General features: G+C 38.5%; 1 protein-coding gene across 1 annotated transcript in view; it reads right to left on the reverse strand.

Annotated features, from left to right (window-relative positions):
• STPG1 (sperm tail PG-rich repeat containing 1) overlaps positions 1–17,743 on the reverse strand; it is a 47,692-nt gene extending 29,949 nt beyond the window's left edge. The window contains exons 1-2 of the mRNA XM_058553236.1: positions 17,671–17,743; positions 8,287–8,405 (exon numbers count right to left, since the gene is read on the reverse strand). Coding sequence (XP_058409219.1) covers positions 8,287–8,405; positions 17,671–17,743 — 192 coding nt within the window. The remainder of the gene's footprint in view (positions 1–8,286; positions 8,406–17,670) is intronic.
• Positions 17,744–20,639: the final 2,896 nt, after the last annotated feature.

The following is a 20,639-nucleotide window of genomic DNA, read 5'->3' on the forward strand; positions in this document are numbered from 1 at the left end:
CATCGTTAAACTGATGAATAAGACACCAAACAGAAAAGAGACAGACAGACAGACAGAAAGTTTAAACATAGAGAAACTAGAGAGAGAAGAGAGAAAACTCTTGAACAAATATCTTATTTACCATCTTTGGGGAAAACCTACAAGTAATTAAAAATATATATGTTTGGATCTCGAGTCAAGATGGCGGCGTAGGCAGACTCGGAACTCACCTCCTCCCGCGGACACAGCCAATTTACAACTACTCGTGGAAAAATTACCCCTGAGACAGAGCTGAAAACTGGATAAGAGGAACTCCTGCAACAACGGACAATCCCAACTGAGGTGGAAGAGGCAGAGACTCCCCTCTGGAGAGGAAAAACGCCGCCTTCACAAGCCGCCAGCCTCACGGCCGCCGGGAGCAGCTCATAGGTCCGCAGCCTCCCTGGAGGCGCGGGGCCCTGAGCCGGGAGCACCCCCGCTGTGGGCATTTTGTGGACCCAGCACAATCGAGACCAGCGGCATAATATCTGACTTTGCCTGCTACTAAAGCATTGGGGAGCACCCCCAGAAAACCCGGTTCACAAAGAAACTAAAACTGGCTCTTAAAGGGCCCACGCGCAAACTCACCCATTTCAGAAAGCAACCTAAAATCACCAGAAAGAAAGGTGCACAGTGCTGTGGTGAAAAGAGACTCACCTAATAGGCCCTGAGTGCATCTTGGTGAGGGGTGAGACCTCTCCAGGGACTGGGACATTGGCGGCGGCCACTGTTGTGGCCTGTTGTGGGCGTGCTGACACAGACGCCATTGGAGTCCTCCCTGAGGCTTGCTAGCCCAGGGTCTGCCCCACCTGCTAGAGCACCCATTTAATCCAGCTCAGCCAGGGCAGGCAGCCCACCCTAGAGACTGGCCCCACCCAACAACAAGCCCTCAGGCAACTTGTGGGCCTGCATAGATTGGTGACTGGATTCTCTGCAGCCTGGCAACTGAGCCGACTTTAGCGGGGCAGGGTGTGCACAAGGAGCTGGTGGAGAGTGTGGGGCGGTGATGGAGTGTGTGGGGCTCCCGCCGTGGAGAGACTGGGTCCGCTTGGGGAGGTCGGGGCACGCACACGGGGCAGGACTGTGTTGACTATGTGTGTGGACCTGTGGGCGGCAGGGCTTGTCAGCTGCAGAAGACTTGTGCTTCTCAAAGACCCACATAGGGGGTTTGCCCCACCTTCCATAGCCTGAAAAAATTGAGTGCTCCTGTGCCTGAGGCCAGCCCCACCCAGCTGCAATCCTCAGAGAGCTGACAAGAGACCTAATAGGCTAGAAGCTTACAGCAACTGTAAGGCCCTGAGCCTAACAACCTGCCACGCTGGGGGCCTACTCACTTAAAAGAAATACTGCAACACAAATGTGGCATTAGAACTTGCAGCCAACTGTGCTGGGGCTCCCCACACCTGATAAAGACACTGAAGGGCCCACAACAACTACAAGCAGCTGAGCATTACCACAGCTGGCCAGGAGCATAACTCGGCCTCCCTGGGCACCTACAGGGAGAGCAAACAGGCCACAACAGAAGGACACACGTAGCCCACATAGGGGTCACCCCTGGAACATTGAGAACTGAGGGAAGCACACTGGAAGCCTCCTAAGGCATCACTTACATAAGGTCACCTATCCAAGGGCCTGTGGGCAGCAGGGCTAGGGAGACGTAGCTGACCTATCTAATACATAGACACAAGCACAGGGAAAGAGGCAAAATGAGGAGGCAAAAGAATACATTCCAAGTAAGGGAACAGGACAAAACCCCAGAAAAGGAACTAAGTGAAACAGAAATGAGCAACCTACCCGACAGAGAGTTCAAACTAAGAGTGTTAAGGATGCTCACTGGTCTGGGGAGAAGAATAGATGAACTCAGTGAGAATGTCAACAAAGAAATGGAATATATAAAAAAGAACCAATCAGAAATGAAGAAGACAATACTGGAAATGAAAAATTCATTAGAGGGACTCAAAAGCAGAGTAGAGGATACAGAAGAACGGATCTGTGAGCTGGACAAAAGACTAGAAGAAATTATCCAAGGTGAACAGGTAAAAGAGAAAAGAATTAAAAAGAGTGAGGACAGTCTAAGGGACCTCTGGGACAACATCAAGTGCGCTAACATCCGTATTATAGGTGTCCCGGAAGGAGTAGAGCGAGACAAGGGGGCAGAGAATCTATTTCAAGAAATAATAGATGAAAACTTCCCTAACCTAAGGAAGGAAACAGACATCCAGGTACAGGAAGCACAGAGAGCCCCAAACAAGATAAACCCAAAGAGGCCAACACCAAGACACATCATAATCAAAATGTCCAGAATTAAAGATAAAGAGAGAATCCTAAAAGCCGCAAGAGAAAGTCAAGTTACATACAAAGGAAACCCCATAAGGCTATCAGCTGACTTCTCAGCAGAAACCTTACAGGCTAGAAGAGAATGGCACGACATATTTAAAGTGCTAAAAGGAAAAAACTTACAGCCAAGAATACTCTACCCAGCAACGTTATCATTCAAAATGGAAGGAGAAATTAAAATTTTCCCAGACAAGCAAAAATTAAAGGAGTTTGTCACCAAGAAACCAGTGCTACAAGAAATGTTAAAGGGACTGATTTAAGGGGAAAAGAGAAGACCACAAATAGGAAAAATTGTCTATTTCCATGATAAGAACGTAATGGATACAAATGCACAAAAAAGAGGTTAGATATGATATCAAAAACATAAAAGGAGGGAGGAGGGGAGTTAAAGAGTACAGCTTTCAGACAGAGGTCAAACTAAAGTGACCATCAATTCTGTATAGAAGAAGAAAGGTACAGAGAAGGACTACTAAAACACTGAGAAAAAAAAAAAGTTAAAAAATGGCAGTAAGTACATACTTATCAATAGCTACTTTAAATGTCAATGGACTAAATGCTCCAATTAAAAGGCATAGGGTGGCTGACTGGATAAAAAAACAAGACCCATATATATGCTGCATACAAGAGACACACTTCAGACCTAAAGACACTCACAAACTGAAAGTGAAGGGATGGAAAAAGATACTCCACGCAAATGGCAATGAAAAGAAAGCTGGGGTAGCAGTACTCATATCAGACAAAATAGACTTTAAAACAAAAACTGTAAAAAGAGACAAAGAAGGGCATTACATAATGATCAAGGGAACAATCCAATAAGAGGATACAACACTTGTAAATATCTACGCACCCAATGTAGGTGCACCTAAATATATAAAGCAATTATTAACAGACATAAAAACAGAAATAGACAGTAACACAATAATAGTAGGGGACTTTAACACTCCACTTACACCAACAGATAGATCATCCAAACAGAAGATCAATAAGGAAACATTTGCCTTAAATGACACACTAGAACAGATGGACCTAGTAGATATATACAGAGCATTCCATCCAAAAACCGAAGAATACACGTTCTTTTCAAATGCACATGGAACATTCTCCAGGATTGATCACATATTAGGCCACAAAACAAGTCTCCATAAATTTAAGAAGATTGAAATAATACCAAGCATCTTTTCTGACCACAATGGTATGAAACTAGAAATCAACTATAGGAAGAAAATCAGAAAAGCCACAAATACGTGGAGATTAAACAAAATGCTACTGAACAACGACTGGGTTAACGAAGAAATCAAAGAAGAAATCAAAAAATACCTGGAGACAAATGAAAATGAAAATACGACATGCCAGAATTTATGGGATACAGCAAAAGCGGTTCTAAGAGGGCAGTTTATAGCGATACAGGCCTATCTCAACAAACAAGAAAAATCTCAAATAAACAATCTAACAATGCACCTAAAGGAACTGGAAAAAGAAGAACAAACAAAGCCCAAAATCAGTAGAAGAAGAGAAATAATAAAAATCAGAGCAGAAATAAATGAAATAGAAACAAAAAAAAAAAAAAGAAAAAATTAATAAAACCAAGAGCTGGTTCTTTGAAAAGATCAACAAAATTGACAAACCTTTAGCTAGACTCACCAAGAAAAAAAGAGAGAAGGCACAAATAAGTAAAATCAGAAATGAAAGAGGAGAGGTTACAACAGACACCTCAGAAATACAAAAGATTATAAGAGAATACTATGAAAAGCTATATGCCAACCAATTCAACAATCTGGAAGAAATGGATAAATTCTTAGAATCATACAACCTTCCAAAACTGGATCAAGAAGAAGGAGAGAATTTGAATAGACCAATCACCAGTAAGGAGATCGAAACAGTAATCACAAACCTCCCCAAAAATAAAAGTCCAGGACCAGACAGCTTCCCTGGTGAATTCTACCAAACATTCAAAGAAGACTTAATACCTTCTCAAACTCTTCCAAAAAATTGAGGAGAGGGGGAAGCTCCCTAACTCATTCTACGAAGCTGACATTACCCTGATACCAAAACCAGACAAGGACAACACAAAAAAGAAAATTACAGGCCAATATCACTGATGAACATCGATGCAAAAATCCTCAACAAAATACTAGCAAATCGCATACAACAATACGTTAAAAAGATTATACACCATGATCAAGTGGGATTTATTCCAGGTATGCAGGGATGGTTTAACATTCGCAAATCAATCAACGTAATACACCACATTAATAAAATGAAGAATAAAAATCACATGATCATCTCAATAGATGCAGAGAAAGCATTTGACAAGATACAGCATCCATTTATGATAAAAACTCTGAATAAAATGGGTATAGAAGGAAAGTACCTCAACATAATAAAGACCATATATGACAAACCCACAGCTAATATCATCCTCAATGGTGAAAAACTGAAAGCTATCCCTCTAAGAACAGAAACCAGACAAGGATGCCCACTGTCACCACTCCTATTTAACATAGTACTGGAAGTCCTAGCCAGAGCAATCAGGCAAGAGAAAGAAATAAAAGGGATCCAAATTGGAAAGGAAGAAGTGAAACTGTCACTATTTGCAGATGACATGATTTTATATATAGAAAACCCTAAAGAATCCACCAGAAAACTTTTAGAAGTAATAAACGAATACAGTAAAGTTGCAGGATACAAAATCAACATACAAAAATCAGTTGCATTTCTGTACACTAACAACGAAGTAGCAGAAAGAGAAATTAAGAATACAACCCCGTTTACAATTGCAACAAAGAGAATAAAATACCTGGGAATAAACTTAACCAAAGAGGTGAAAGATCTGTACACTGAAAACTATAAAACACTTCTGAAAGAAATTGAAGAAGACACAAAGAAATGGAAAGATATTCCGTGCTCTTGGATTGGAAGAATTAACATAGTTAAGATGTCCATACTTCCTAAAGCCATCTATAGATTCAGTGCAATCCCTATCAAAGTTCCAACAACATTTTTCACAGAAATAGAACAAAGAATCCCAAATTTTATATGGAACAACAAAAGACCCCGAATAGCTAAAGGAATCCTGAGAAAAAAGAACGAAGCTGGAGGTATCACACTCCCTGATTTCAAAATATACTACAAAGCTATAGTAACCAAACCAGCATGGTACTGGCACAAAAACAGACACACAGATCAATGGAATAGAATCAAAAGCCCAGAAATAAACCCACACATCTATGGACAGCTAATCTTTGACAAAGGAGCCAAGAACATACAATGGGAAAAAGAAAGTCTCTTCAACAAATGGTGTTGGGAAAACTGGACAGCCACATGCAAAAAAATGAAAGTAGACCCTTACCTTACACCATACACAAAAATTAACTCCAAATGGATTAAAGACTTGAATGTAAGACCTGAAACTGTGAAACTTCTAGAAGAAAACATAGGCAGTACGCTCTTCGACATCGGTCTTAGCAACATCTTTTCAAACACCATGTCTGACCGGGCAAGAGAAACAATAGAAAAAATAAACAAATGGGACTACATCAAACTAAAAAGCTTCTGCACGGCAAAGGAAACCATCAACAAAACGAAAAGACAACCTAACAATTGGGAGAAGATATTTGCAAACCACACATCTGATAAGGGCTTAATCTCCAAAATATATAAAGAACTCATGCATCTCAACAACAAAAAAACTACCAACCCAATTGAAAAATGGGCAAAAGACCTGAACAGACATTTCTCCAAAGAAGATATACAGATGGCCAACAGACACATGAAAAGATGTTCAAAATCACTAACTATCAGGGAAATGCAAATCAAAACTACAATGAGACATCACCTCACGCCCGTCAGAATGGCTATAATTAACAAGACAGGAAACAACATGTGTTGGAGAGGATGTGGAGAGAAGGGAACTCTCATACACTGCTGGTGGGAGTGCAAACTGGTGCAGTCACTATGGAAAACAGTATGGAGATTCCTCAAAAAATCAAGGATAGAACTACCATATGATCCAGCTATTTATTCCACTGTTGGGTATTTATCCAAAGAACTTGAAAACACCAATGTGTAAAGATACATGCACCCCTGTGTTCATTGCAGCGTTATTCACAATAGCCAAGACTTGGAAGCAACCTAAGTGCCCATCAAGGGACGAATGGATAAAGAAGCTGTGGTATATATACACAATGGAATACTACTCAGCCATAAGAAACGATGAAATCCAGCCATTTGTGACAACATGGATGGACATTGAGGGTATAACGCAAAGTGAAATAAGTCAGAGGGAGAAGGTCAAATACCGTATGATTTCCTTCATTAAGTAGTAGATAATAACAACAGTAAACAAACACATAGGGACAGAGATTGGATTGGTGGTTACCAGAGGGGAAGAGGGGAGGGAGGAGGGTGAAAGGGATAATTCAGTACATGTGTGTGGTGATGGGTTGTAATTAGTATTTGGGTGGTGAACATGATGTAATCTACGCAGAAATAGAAGTATAATGATGTACACCTGAAATTTTTACAATGTTATAAACCAATGTTACTGCAATAAACAAAAAATTTAAAAAAATAAAAATAAAAAAAATAAAATAAAAATATATATGTTTGTGTGTGTATGTGAGTGTATATGTACACACACTATATTCTTTATTATTTGCCTTCCTAGAATCCTAAAATATCAGAAATGAAAGGAACTACACATTCTCTAGTTCAGCGTTCTTGTTTACAGAGGAGAAACAGGCTGAGAGCAAAGGGGCTCCCGAAGCCCCTCCACGCCTTCCTGGTTCATGGGCACTCAGAACCTACATCTCCTCCTTCCCTCTCTGCCATCTTGGCAAGGAGGCAGATGAAAAGCATTTTTAGAATGCAGCAAACGGTAACTGAGATGATGACTCCTCCAAAAGAATGTTATTCCATAGGTCTTGGTTAAATGAATAAAGGAAAGTACATTTTTAAAGACTCTAAGAACAGCTGCAGGTTGCTTCCGCCCCCTGCTGGTGAGAGAGGAGAAGGTCAGACCCCTGGGCCTTGAGCCGTGAAATCCCAAAAGCTAAGTGAGGACCCGTCAGGCCAAGCAGAACTTTCCAGGTCAAAGAGGAAAAGAGACAGAGATTTCGAGTAGAGGCTGAGGACGGGGGAAATACAACAGTAATAACACTGTTAAAGGAAGTTTAAAACTGAAAGAGGGGACTTCATCTCAACGGTAATTTTAAATTTATCAGACTCTTATTTTTCCTCCTACGTTATTTGAAGAAAGTCTTGTTATTTCCTCTTGTGATATAAAGAGTGAGGCTGGGGGCGTGGCAGGAAAGGATTTTTACCTTTTACTTCATACACCTGGGCTTTTTGAATTTTCTATTTTTATAATAATTTTTTTTTTTTTTTTTTTTTTTTTGTGAGGAGATCAGCCCTGTGCTAACATCCGCCAATCCTCCTCTTTTTTTTGCTGAGGAAGACGGCCCTGGGCTAACATCTGTGCCCATCCTCCTCCACTCTACATGGGACGCTGCCACAGCATGGCTTGCCAAGCAGTGCGTCGGTGCGCGCCCGGGATCCGAACCAGCGAACCCCGGGCCGCCGCAGCGGAGCGCGCGCACTTAACCGCTTGCGCCACCGGGCCGGCCCCAATATAATAATTTTTAAAATATATTTCTGATTAAAAACTTTTTGTTCAGCTTGGCACCGTAAGTCCAGACACGTTGTTCACCCCTGGATTTAATATCTTTCCAGCTCATTTTTACAATCCAGTCACAGCACGCAGCGGGAGAGGGTGCTGCAGCTCCTTGGATGACACTGCCCTCTACTGGTCACAGGGACAGACGCACCAGCCAGACCCGCATGGCTGTCCTGTGAGGCTAAAATCCAGACTAAAAGTAAAGAATCTCTAAGACAATGTCGCTACCTTTTTATGATAAAATCTCTTGGCGTTACCTTTTTATGATAAAATCTCTTGACTTGACTATTAAATCCTTTTTTTTCTGGTTCTGGAATTATCTTAGCCTGATATTTAAAAGGAATGGAGGATTGTGTTGGGTACGCAGCAGTAAAACCTAAACAGCAAAAATAAAATAAAAGTTAGCAAAGAACAAAGAATTGACAAATGCAGAAAACACACAGCTGTATAGTAACATTTGATTTTAAATGGAATAGAAGAGAAACTTGCCTTTTGATAAGTGATAAACATGAAACCGGATTTCTTTAATGTGTAAATTACCCTCTTGGTAATTTATTGGGTTTTTTTCCCCCTCCAGCTCTTAAACTAGTGAGATATGGTCATATTGTCCCAAGCTGCAGCATATTGTCCCAGGGAAGAGAAAGGATCTGACAGAGAAGACATTCTTGCCAAGAAAGAAGGGGACACAAAACCATCTGGAGGATCCTGGAGGAGGAGAGGGCAGGAGGACAGAGCAGGAGTCCTCGCCCATCCTCAGCCCAGAGTGACACATCAGCAGAGCCCCATAAAGATGCAGAGAAGGAGAGAAATGCCAGAGTGGGGTTTGCCCTCACTTTTCAGGGCGCTGTGCAAGACAAGTTTAGGTCTCTGCTTTGAGCAGACATGGGGTTAAATAGCAGAAGGGGACCATTTATAGAAAATCAAATTAAAATTTTATATGTCTGGGTCGTGATGTATAAATGATACATAAACTCCCTCTTTTCCCCCCTCCCACTCCCCACCTGTGGGAGAACATCCACAATTGTTAAGACTCCATAAGGCAGCATCTATCTATCTGCACAGCAGGTTGATTACAAACTCTGACCTGTGAGTGTAGTAGAATCTGACTCCATTTTTCAATGTTTGGCTGCTGACAGCTCTTAAGCCTCACCCCATCCTCGTCCCCTTCCACCCCACATCTGGGCAAGCCGAGGAGAAGGCCTGGATGCTCCCTCCACTGGTCCCGACTAGAAGCTCAAACCACATAAACCCCTGCCTTCACTCCAGCCCCACCTCCTAACCACAATAAACCCCCCAGCCAGTCTCCTTTCCCTGCTCTCTCAATCCATTTTTGGGCCGGATTAGGAAGCCTGCCCTGCTCTCACCAGAAAGCCTCATTATGTGAGTAATAAACCTTTTCATATCCTCTTGATGTGTGTGTGACAGCATCAGTCTTGACATTCAAGCCAAATTTTGGGTGGGGGCTCCATCCAGACTCTGAAAGATGTCCCCAGCAGTGACCCAAATTATCTCAATATCAGAGTTCTACCCGTCAGAGAGAAAATGTGTGCAGAAGCGGAAAAAAGATAGCCAGGAGAAAGAAAGGAGTGGTGTGTTAGGGTGGGGGTGAGGTTGCATGGAAATTGCCTTTAAGGCTCATTTCTTAGTATCTGATTTTTGGGGAAAAAAACAACTGCTTTCCAAAGAGGGAAGCCCAACGCCATCAGGAGCCCCTCAGGAGGTACTGCTGTGAACCAGCTCTACGGAGGAGGAAACTGAGGCTTAGAGGAATTAAGTTACTCATGCAAATCACACAGCCATTAAGTGGAACCGCTGGGGTTTGAACGTTTGTCTGACGAGCACAGGCTCTTAACCTCTAAGCTGTCCTTCCTCTTCCTGAGCCTGGCCCATAGTAAGGACTCAATCAACAATGAATGAAATAGTGGGGAGGGGCCGGCCCCATGGCTTAGCGGTTAAGTGCACGAGCTCCGCTACTGGCGGCCCGAGTTCGGATCCCAGGCGCGCACTGATGCACCACTTCTCCGGCCATGCTGAGGCCGCATCCCACATACAGCAACTAGAAGGATGTGCAGCTATGACATACAACTACTGGGGCTTTGGGGAAGGAAAAAAAAAGGGAGGAGGATTGGCAATAGATGTTAGGTCAGAGCTGGTCTTCCTCAGCAAAAAGAGGAGGATTAGCACGGATGTTAGCTCAGGGCTGACCTCCCCCACCAAAACAAAAAAAAAAAGAAATAGTGGGGAGGGGACAATCTAGCCTAAATTGCCTGGGTTGAGGAGGAAGCAAGTGAAAAAAAGCAGAATATATGTTTGGTTAGAAAACATTTGGAGATATCAATAGTCTATTCTTTTCCTCCCTTCTCCCTCACCCTCATTTAAGTAGGTGGATGGCTGTGTATTTTTTGCTTTAAGGAAGCTAGAGAGCAAATCAGAATACAGTAGATGCAAGGCTTCCTAGCTGTTATTCCTAAAAGCCTAAGTCCATGGAACAACCTAGAGATTTTGTAGAGGAGGCAATAAAGAAAAGAGGGTTATAAAAAAAAGTAAAAGGAAGGACATTCCCTGGGGGAAGGAAAGGTTTCTCCTTGGCCAAAAAAGAGATCAAACATTTCAGCTTCTGGCTGTGGTGGAATGGCATGTATCAAAGCAACTCTCGATGAGAACCACCAAAAAAACAGGATTTTAAAGAAAACACTTTAGGCAACTGACCTTCCACTTTCAACCAAAATGAGACTGGATTTGCCCTCCTAACTGAAAAAAAAAAGTTGAAAATGGACAAAATACATGAAACAATGGTTTTCAAGACACTGGACATCAAGGAACAAAGGATAGAGATCCCTGGAGATGGGAAACAAATGAGGTTTGCAATAAGATTGCCCCCAGCTCACTGCTTACTGGAGAAGTTTCAAGGCCACAGCACAGGGAGGAGAAATCCAAGCGGAGTCTGATGGTCTTCTCCAGTTGAGAAAATGGATGTGGGAGTCCAGAAAGGCCAGATGGAGAGTTCTCAGAGCAGAGAACCACAGAAGAGAGAGCTGCAAGGAAAAAGAACCCTGGAGACCTGCACTAGGTTCCCCTTGAGGAGTTTTGAGCATTGATCAGCACACACATGTGAGAAAACTACCCAAACCTGGGGAAAGAATCACCTGAAAAAACTGGGATGAACAATATCTGAAGCTTACACCAGGAATACCTCCTGCCCCCCCAAGTCCAGTGGAAAACCTCATAATTCATGGAACGTAAAGTAGAGTACATAGAAGGGTTTTGCCTCAGAAATAGGGCAAAGTTACCCCTAGACTAAATGCTGCTCTGGTTCCAGCTAACAAAGCTTAAAAGTGAGACTTGAAAAGATCAAACTGTTTCCAAGTAATTTAAATGCATCCCAGAACAAAGCACAAGAATTTATTGGACTATAAAATCATACAAACTCAACAGGTAAAATTCAGGGGCTGGCCCGGTGGCTTAGCGGTTAAGTGTGCGTGCTCCGCTACCGGCGGCCCAGGTTTGGATCCTGGGCGTGCACCGATGCACTGCTTCTCCAGCCATGCTGAGGCCGCGTCCCACATACAGCAACTAGAAGGATGCGCAACTATGACATACAACTATCTACTGGGGGCTTTGGGCCCAGTAAAAAAAAGGAGGAGGATTGGCAATAGATGTTAGCTCAGAGCCAGTCTTCCTCAGCAAAAAGAGGAGGATTAGCACGGATGTTAGCTCAGGGCTGATCTCTCTCACAAAAAAAAAACAAAAACAAAAACAGGTAAAATTCAAAATATCTGGCATCCAATAAAAAATTAGTGGGCATACAAAGAAGGAAAAAATACAATTCATAATGAGGAAAAATTAAACAATCAATCAAAACCAACTCAGAAATTGTATAGATGATAGAATTAGTGGATAAGAACATTATAACCACTACAATAACTATTTGATATGTTCAAGAAGCTAGAGAAAAGACCGAACATATTTAGAGACATGGAAGATATAAAAAAAGATCCAAATTGAACTTCTGTGGATGAAAACTAAGATGTCTGAGATTAAAAATACGCTAGATGAGATTAACAATAGACTACATACTGCAGAAAAAAAGGATTAGTGAACTTGAAGACAGAAATAGAAACTATCCAAAATAAAACAGAGGGAGAAAAATGACTAAAAAATACAGAGTATTGGTGAGCAATGTGACAACTTCAAGGAGCCTAACATACATGTAATTGGACTCTCCAAAGAAGAGATGTGGGGAGAGAGGATATAGAAAAAATATTTCAAGAAAAAAAGAAAAATTTCCAAATTTGGTAAAAACTATAGACCCACAGATCCAAGAAAGTCAATGAACCTCAAGCACATGAAACATAATTAAAATACACTATGGCACACAAAATAATCAAATTGCTTTTAAAAAGTGATAATGAGAAAATCTTAAAATCAGGCAGAGAAAAAAGACACATTACATACAAAGGAACAATATAAGAATGTGACAGCAGGCTACTGTTGGAAACAACATCTTTAAGGTACTGAAAGGAAAAAACTGTCACCCTAGAATCCTGTACCCAGTAAAAATATCTTTGAAAAACAAAAGCAAAATAAGACTTTTAAAGATATACAAAAGCTGAAAGAATTAATCACCAGCAAACTGGAACTACAAGAAATGTTAAAAAAAAGTCCTTCAGACAGAAGAAAAATGATACCAGCTGGAAACATTGATCTGCATAAAGGAATGAAGAGCTCTAGAAATAGTAAATGTGCGGGTAAACATAAAATATAGAATTATGAGTATAAATTGATACATTTAGATATAAATATAAAATTTAAATCATTTTTAAAATGATTAAAGCAAAAATAATAACACTGTATTGTGGGCTTTATAATACATGTAGAAGTAAAATGTTTGACAAGAGCACAAAGGCAAGGAAGAGAAAAATGAAAATATACTTATAAGGTTCTCCTGCTATATGTGAAGTGTTATAATATCAGTTGGTGGTAGAATGTCATAAGTTAAAGATTATACTATAAACTCGATAGTAGAGATCAGTACATTTTTCTATAAAGAGCCAGATAGTAAATATTTTAGGCTTTGCATGCTACGTAGTCTCTGTTGCAACTTCTTAACGCTGCCATTATGGAGTGAAAGCAGCCATAGACGACACATAAAAAAATAGGGGTAACTGTGTTCCAATAGAATTTTATTTATAAAAACAAGCAGCAGATTGGATTTGCTCTAAAGCAACCACTAAAAACAAAATGCAAAGAGCTATTCCTAATAAGCCAACAAAGGAGATAAAATAGAAACAAAAAATACTCAATACAAAAGAAGACAGAAAAAGGAAATAAAGAACAGATGCGACAAATTGTAAGAAGCAATTGCAAATTGCAAATTGCAAGCTTGCAGAAAGCAAATTGCAAGATGGTAGACTTAAACTCACACACCAATAATCGCATTAAATTTAAATAGTCTAAACATCCCAATTAAAAGACAGAGATAGTCAGATTGGATAAGAAAAAAAGACCTAACTATATGCTGTGTACAAGAAATATACTTTAAATATAAACCCAGAAATAGATTAAAAGTAAAAGAATGGAAAAAGATACGCTCTGCTAATACTAATCAAAAGAAAGTTAGATATTAATATCAGGTAATGTACATTTCGGAGCAAAAAATATTGCCTGGAATAAAGAGGGTCATTTCATAATCATAAAGGTGTCAATTCTTCAAGAGAACATAACAATCCTAAATGGTGATATACCCAATAACAAGAAACTCAAAATACAGAAAGTAAAAACTAACAGAACTGCAAGAAGAAATAGAAAATTCTACAATTATAGTCAGAGATTTTCCTCCCTCAATAATTCAAAGTAGATAGAAGATCAGTAAAGATACACGAGACTTGAATACTATTACCTAACTTGACCTAATGACAATTACAGAACATTCCACCTATCTATATAATCTATCCCAGAAAACTGAAGAGGAAAAGACATTTCCCAACTCATTCTACAAGGCCAGCATTACCCTGATACCAAAAATTACAAGGGGGACAGAGGAGGGGAACCACTACAGATCAATAATCCTCATAAACATACATGCAGAAATTCCTATAAAAATTTTAGCAAATTAAATCCAACAACATATAAAAAAGACAATACATCATGACCAAGTGAGATTTATTCCAGTAATGCAAAGATAGGTTAACATTTGAAAATCAGTGTAATTCACCCTGTTGACAAACTAAAAAAGAAAAACTATATGATCATCTCAGTAAATGCAGAATGGAATCATATCGTATGTACTCTTTTTTGTCTGGCTTCTCTCACTCTGCATAATTATTTTGAGATTCACTCATGTTGTTGAAGTATCAATACTTCATTGCTTTTTATTGCTGAGTAATATTCCATTGTGTAGAAATGTGACAATTGTTTATCCATTGTTGATGGAAATTTGAATTGTTGCCCGTTCGGGGGGATTACAAACAAGGCCATTATCAACATTTGACTACAAGTCTTTGAATGGACATGTTTTCATTCTCTTTAGTAAATATCTAGGACAGCTGGATCATATGTTTAACTTTTTAAAACACAGCAAACTCTTTACCAAAGTTGTTGTACCTTTGTACATCTCCGTTATTAGTGTATAAGAATTACTGTTACTTCACATCCTCATCAACAATGGGCAGTCTTTTTAATTTCAGCCATCCCATTAGGTGTGTAGTGGTATCTCATTGTGCTTTTAATTTGCATATCCCTAATACTAATAACGCTGAGCATCTCTTCATAGCTATTTGCTATCTGTATCTTTTTGGGGGGTAAAGTCTCTGTTCAGTAGATAGAGAAAAAGAATTTAATAAAATCCAATATCCTTTTATGATTAAAAAATCCTAACAAACTAAGAATAGTTAAACAAGCAAATTTCCTTTATCTGATAAAAGGTATCTATGACAAAAGCCTATAGCAAACATGACACTGAATAGTGAAATATTACAAGCTTTCTCCTGAAATAGAGAATAAAACTAGGATGACTGCTATCAAAATCTATTCAACATTGTACTGAAGGACTCTAACCAGTACAAAGGTCAAGAAAAAAAAATATATGAATCAGAAGAAATAAAGCTGTCATTATTCACAGATGACAAGATTGTAAATGGAGAAATTTCAAAAGAACCTATAGTTAACCTATTAGAGATAATAATTGAATTTAGCAGGGTCACTAGAATCAAGGTCAATACGCAAAAATCAATTTATTTTATTTCTATACCAGCAAGAAGCAGTTCGAAAATGAAATTAAAATATTACCATTTATAACAGCATAAAAATGGAGCTTACAATAGATATAAAGAAGATATGCAAGACCTCTACACAGAAAACTATAAAACATTATTGAGGAAAATTGAAGAAGATTTAAATAAAAGAAAGGATACACATGAATTGGAGAACTCAATATTGCAAAGATGTAAATTATCTCTAAATTGACTTCTAGAATTTATTTGGATTGCCAAATAAAAATGCCAGTAGGGACTTTCTTTAGGACATTAATGAGCTGATTCTAAGATTTATACGGAAATGCAATGGGACCAAGAATAGCCAAGATAAAGTTGAAGGATTTATACTACTAGATAAAAGACTTGTTATAAAGTTGCAGTAATGAAGACAGTGTGGTATTTGAAGAGAGTAAAGAATCCAGAAGCAGACCTGCATATACATGGACACGTGATTTGCAACAAAGATAGCCCCACAGAGTAGTAGAAGAAGAATGCCCTTTCAATAGATGGTGCTGAGTCAGTTGGATATCCATACTGAAAACAACAAACTTGGACAGCTACCTCATCCCAACTACAAAAACAATTCCAAGTGAACTGTAGGTCTAGACATGAAAGGTAAAATAACACAGTTACTAGAAGAAATTATTTCGGGGTAGGCAAAGATTTCTTAAATAGGACAGCCGTATGCACGAACTATATAGGAAAAGATTGATAGGTTGGGTTATATGAAAGTTAAGAGTTTCTGTTTATTAGCACACCATTAAGAGAGTGGAAAGTCACAGACTGAGGGAAGATATTTACCTACAGCCAACAAATGGGCTCATTTCTAGAATGGTTTAAAGAATGCTTATAAATAAGAAAAACCCAATGGGAAAAAATGGGCAAAAAACTTGAACAATCACTTCTCCAAAAAGAATATCCAAAGCTCAGCCAACGAGTGAAAAAGTACTCAATCTCACTGATCAAAGGGCAATGCAAATTAAAACCACCGTGAGCAAAATGTTGGTGAGGATGTGGAGCAACTGGAATTCTCATACATTACTTGTAAGGAAGTAAAATTGACACAGCCACTCTGGAAAACTGTTAGGCAGTATCAGCTAAGCTGATCATAAATCTACCCTATGACCCAGCAATTCTACTCCTAGGTATACACGCAAGGAGTACCCTCGTACATGTCTCAAAAGACATTCACAAGAATAGTTATAAAAGCTTAGCCATAGTAGCCCAAAACTGGAGACAACCTAAATGTCCTTCAATAGTAGAATAGATAAATAAATAGTGGTATATTCAAACAAAGGAAAACTTTATAGCACTGAAAATGAATAATTATGGATACATGAAACATGAAGTTAGGTCTCTCAAACATAACAGGAGAGAAAAAACCCTGAGAGCAAAGAGTTCATATTGTGTGATTCCAATTTATATAAAGTTCAAAAACAGACTAAAGTAACAATATTATAAGTCAGGATAGCTGTGGTGTTTGCTTTTGCAGAGAAGGGGGACAATGCCTGGGAAGGGACAAGACAAGGGCTTCTGGGACAATTCTGTACAATTATGATTTGTGTGCTTTTTCTGAATATATATCATGCCTTAATAAAAAAAAGTATTAAAGAAAGAGAGAGAGCACAAAATCAAAGGATAGGAGGAAGAAAGAGAGGTCCGGCTCTGGGACTGAGAGCAACAGGGGCTCTAGAAGCCCACCAGGGAGATGGTAATACCCCTGGAAGAAAAAGCGGTGGAGTGAGTGAGGATCTTGGAATCAGGTTTCCAGCCTTAGCCATGATTCCTAAACCCCAGGTGTGACCCAGAATTTGCACGTACTAACAAAACCAAAGGGAGCATGTGCACAGGGACAATGGCGGTCTCACCTGCGTAGATGGATGACCAATGATCTCAGCGCCCCGCCCTGCCCCAATCCCGCCTCCTCCCATCACATCACCTCTTTCTACTGAGAAAGATCCAAAACTTAAAACAAGGAGGACATAGGATTCGTGCCAATAATGGCTGCAGTTAAACTTGCCAACAACCCAGCAGAATGGGGGCTTGCATTAAGTTTTAGGAAAAACAGTAAGATCTCTTTACACCTCTAAATTTGAAGACTGAGATTCTTACCAGATACATGAAAATAACAAGTCTGGGGTTTTTTGTTGCATAGACTTCCTCCTTCTTCCCCCCTCACCCTTTCTTTCCAAAGTTTCTTCCCAATCATCACAGTAGAAGCAATGAGGAACAACCAAAGCAATCTATCTGATATGCCTTAGGCTGGTCTTGTCGGTGTGACCCAGGATTTACCATATTCCCCTAAAATTTGTTCTTATGTACTAAAATGAACATATGTCAGGAGCTCTTTCCTCCCTGCAAAGACATCTGTTATTAAATTCACTAGACCTTTCTGTAGTTTGTTGGCATTTCTGGAATATTTTTTGCCAGAGTGTTGGTCTTTTTGAGCAGAGTTGTCCATCTCAGTAAAGTTCAGTGATATGTTCCATTTGTTCGTTTTCTACTACATGTTCTTCTAAGCACCTGAAACAGCAAAATACAGCATTTGTAGGGATCATTTCACATTCTTGTTAATTATGTTGATTGGGTTCTGTTCTATCTGCAGGATAGACTGAAAAATCTTGTGGGTAGAGGTTGAGATTTACCAAGTTCTATGACCCCAAGTCCCAAGTACAGTACACTGCCTGTGGTAGGAACTCTCTAAGTGTCCACTGTTGATGTTGCTTACAGAGCTCCCGAAGGCTTGAATTTCATAAATTTCTCTTATTGAGATAATTTACATACAATTTAATTCATCAGTTCTAAGTGTACAATTCTAAGTTCTGGCAAATGTTTACAATTGTGTTAAATACCACCACAATTAGGATATAAATACATCCATCACCCCAAAAAGTTCCCTCTGTTTCTTTGCAGTCAATACTCTCCCAACCCTGACATCTGGCAACCACTGCTCTGCTTTCTGTCACAACAGCTGCCTTTTCTAGAATATTACATATATGCAATCATAGTATATACTGTTTTGTATCTGTCTTTTTTCACTGACCACAATGCTTGTGAGATTCTTCCATGTTGTTGCGTATATCGGTAGTTTGTTCCAATTGCTACATATCCTCAACAACACTTATTTGGTAAGTCATTAATTTCAGGCATTCTAGTGATTGTATAGTGATATCTCATTGTCATTTTAATTTGCATATTTTCATGTGCTTATTTGCCATTTGTTTATCTTCTTTGGCGAAGTGTCTGTTCAAATCTTCTGCCCATTTTTTTTAACAATTGGGTTATCTTGTTACTGAGTTGTAAAAGTTCTTGATATATTCTGGATACAAGCCCTTTATCGTATATACATTTTGGAAATATTTGCTCCCAGTCTGAGGCTTGCCTTTTCATTTTCTTAAGAGTGTCTTTTGAAAAGCACAAGTTTTAATTTTGATTAGGTCAAATTTATCAATTATTTTCTTTTATGGTTTGTGATTTTTTTTTGTTTTGTCTAAGAAATCTTTGCCTAACTCAAGGTCGCAAATATTTTCTCCTATGTTTTCTTCCAGAAGTTTTGTATTTTAGCTATGACGCATAGGTCTAAGATCCATTCTGAATTAAATTTTGTAAATGGCATGAGGTAATGGTCAGATTTGTTTTATTGCATTTGTATATTCCGCTGTTCCAGCACCATTTGTTGAAAAGAATATCCCCTTCTCCATTGAATTATCTTGGCACATTCATCAAAAATCCATTGAGATTTTATATATATTCTATTCTTTTGACCTATAGGTATATCCTTATACCAATAGCACACTATCTTGCTTTATAATAAGTTTTGAAATCAGGTAGATCCAACTTAGTCTTTTTTCAAAATTATTTTGATTGTACTAGTTCTTATATTAGCTCTTTCAAATTACCACGCAATTTATAGAACCAGCAAGTCAATTTCTACCAAAAAACCTCCTTGGATTTTGATAGAGATTGCATTGAATCTATAAAACAATTTAAGGAGAATTAATATCTTAACTTTGTTGAGTGTTATGATACATTAACATGGTATATATCTGTATTTATTTAGGTCTTCTTTAATTTTTGAGCAATATTTTATAGTTTGTGTACAGATATTGCACATATTTTCTTAAATTGATTCTTAGGTATTTCTATTTTTATTTCATAAAACTGGTATTTTTTTAATTTCAATTTCCAATTGTTTGTTGCTAGTATACAGAAATACAATGATTTGTATATATTGATTTTATATCTGCAAATCCTTGATAAACTCATTTTTTAAGTCTATTAACTTTTTTGTAAATTAGGAACTTCTACATATATAATCATGTCATATGTAAATAAAAAGAGTTGTATTTCTTCCTTTCCAATTTGTGCACCTGTTATTTCTTTTTCTTACTGTATTGCAATGGCTAGGACATCCAGTACAATGTTGAACAGAAGTGGTGATCATAGATATCCTTGTCTCCTTACTGATGAGTAGGAAAAGCACTCAGTCTTTCAACATTAAGTATGAGAATGTTAGCTGTAGGATTTTTATAGGAGCCTTTTATCACTTCTAATCCTGGTTTCTTGAGGGTTTTTGACAGGAGTAGATGTTGAATTTTATCAAATACTTTTTCTGCATCTATGGAGATAATTATACAATTATTCTTTTTGAGTATATTAAATGAATCATATCAATTGATTTCCAAATGTTAAAAAAAACCTACTATTCCTGGAATAAATGTTACCAGGTCATGATATATTATCAATTGTATATATTGCTGGATTCAGTTTACTAAAATTTTGTTAAAGATTTTTGCATCTATGTTCATGAAGGATATTAATCTATAGTTTTCTCTTTTTTTGTAATGTCTTTGTTTTGGGTATTAGAGTAATGCTGGCTTCATAAAATGAATTGAAAAGTGTTTTTTCTCTTTTATTTTCAGAAGAGTTTGTGTAGGATTGGTATTATTTCTTCCTTAAATGTTTGGTAGAACTTACAAGTAAAGCCATCTGGGCCAGGAGTTTTCTTTGTGGGAAGGTTTTTAATGACAAAGTCCATTTGCTTGATATATATAGGGCCCTTCAGGTTATCTATTTCTTTTTTAATGAGCTTTGGTAATTTGCGTCTTTCAAGGAAAATTTTCCGTTTCACTTATGTCATAAAATTCATTGGCATTAAGTTGTTCATAATATTCCCTTATTATCCTTTATATCTGTATGTTCTGTATTAATGTGCCTCCTTCATTCCTGATATTGGTAATTTGCATCTTATATCTTTTTGTTGATAAGTCTGGCTAGAGGTTTATTGATCTTTTCAAAAGAAAACAGCATGTGGTTTCATTGATTTTTCTCTATTGTTTTTCTGTTTTCTATTTCAT

This window comes from Diceros bicornis, chromosome 13 (genome assembly GCF_020826845.1).
Source record: "Diceros bicornis minor isolate mBicDic1 chromosome 13, mDicBic1.mat.cur, whole genome shotgun sequence".
NCBI classification, from domain to species: Eukaryota; Metazoa; Chordata; class Mammalia; order Perissodactyla; family Rhinocerotidae; genus Diceros; species Diceros bicornis.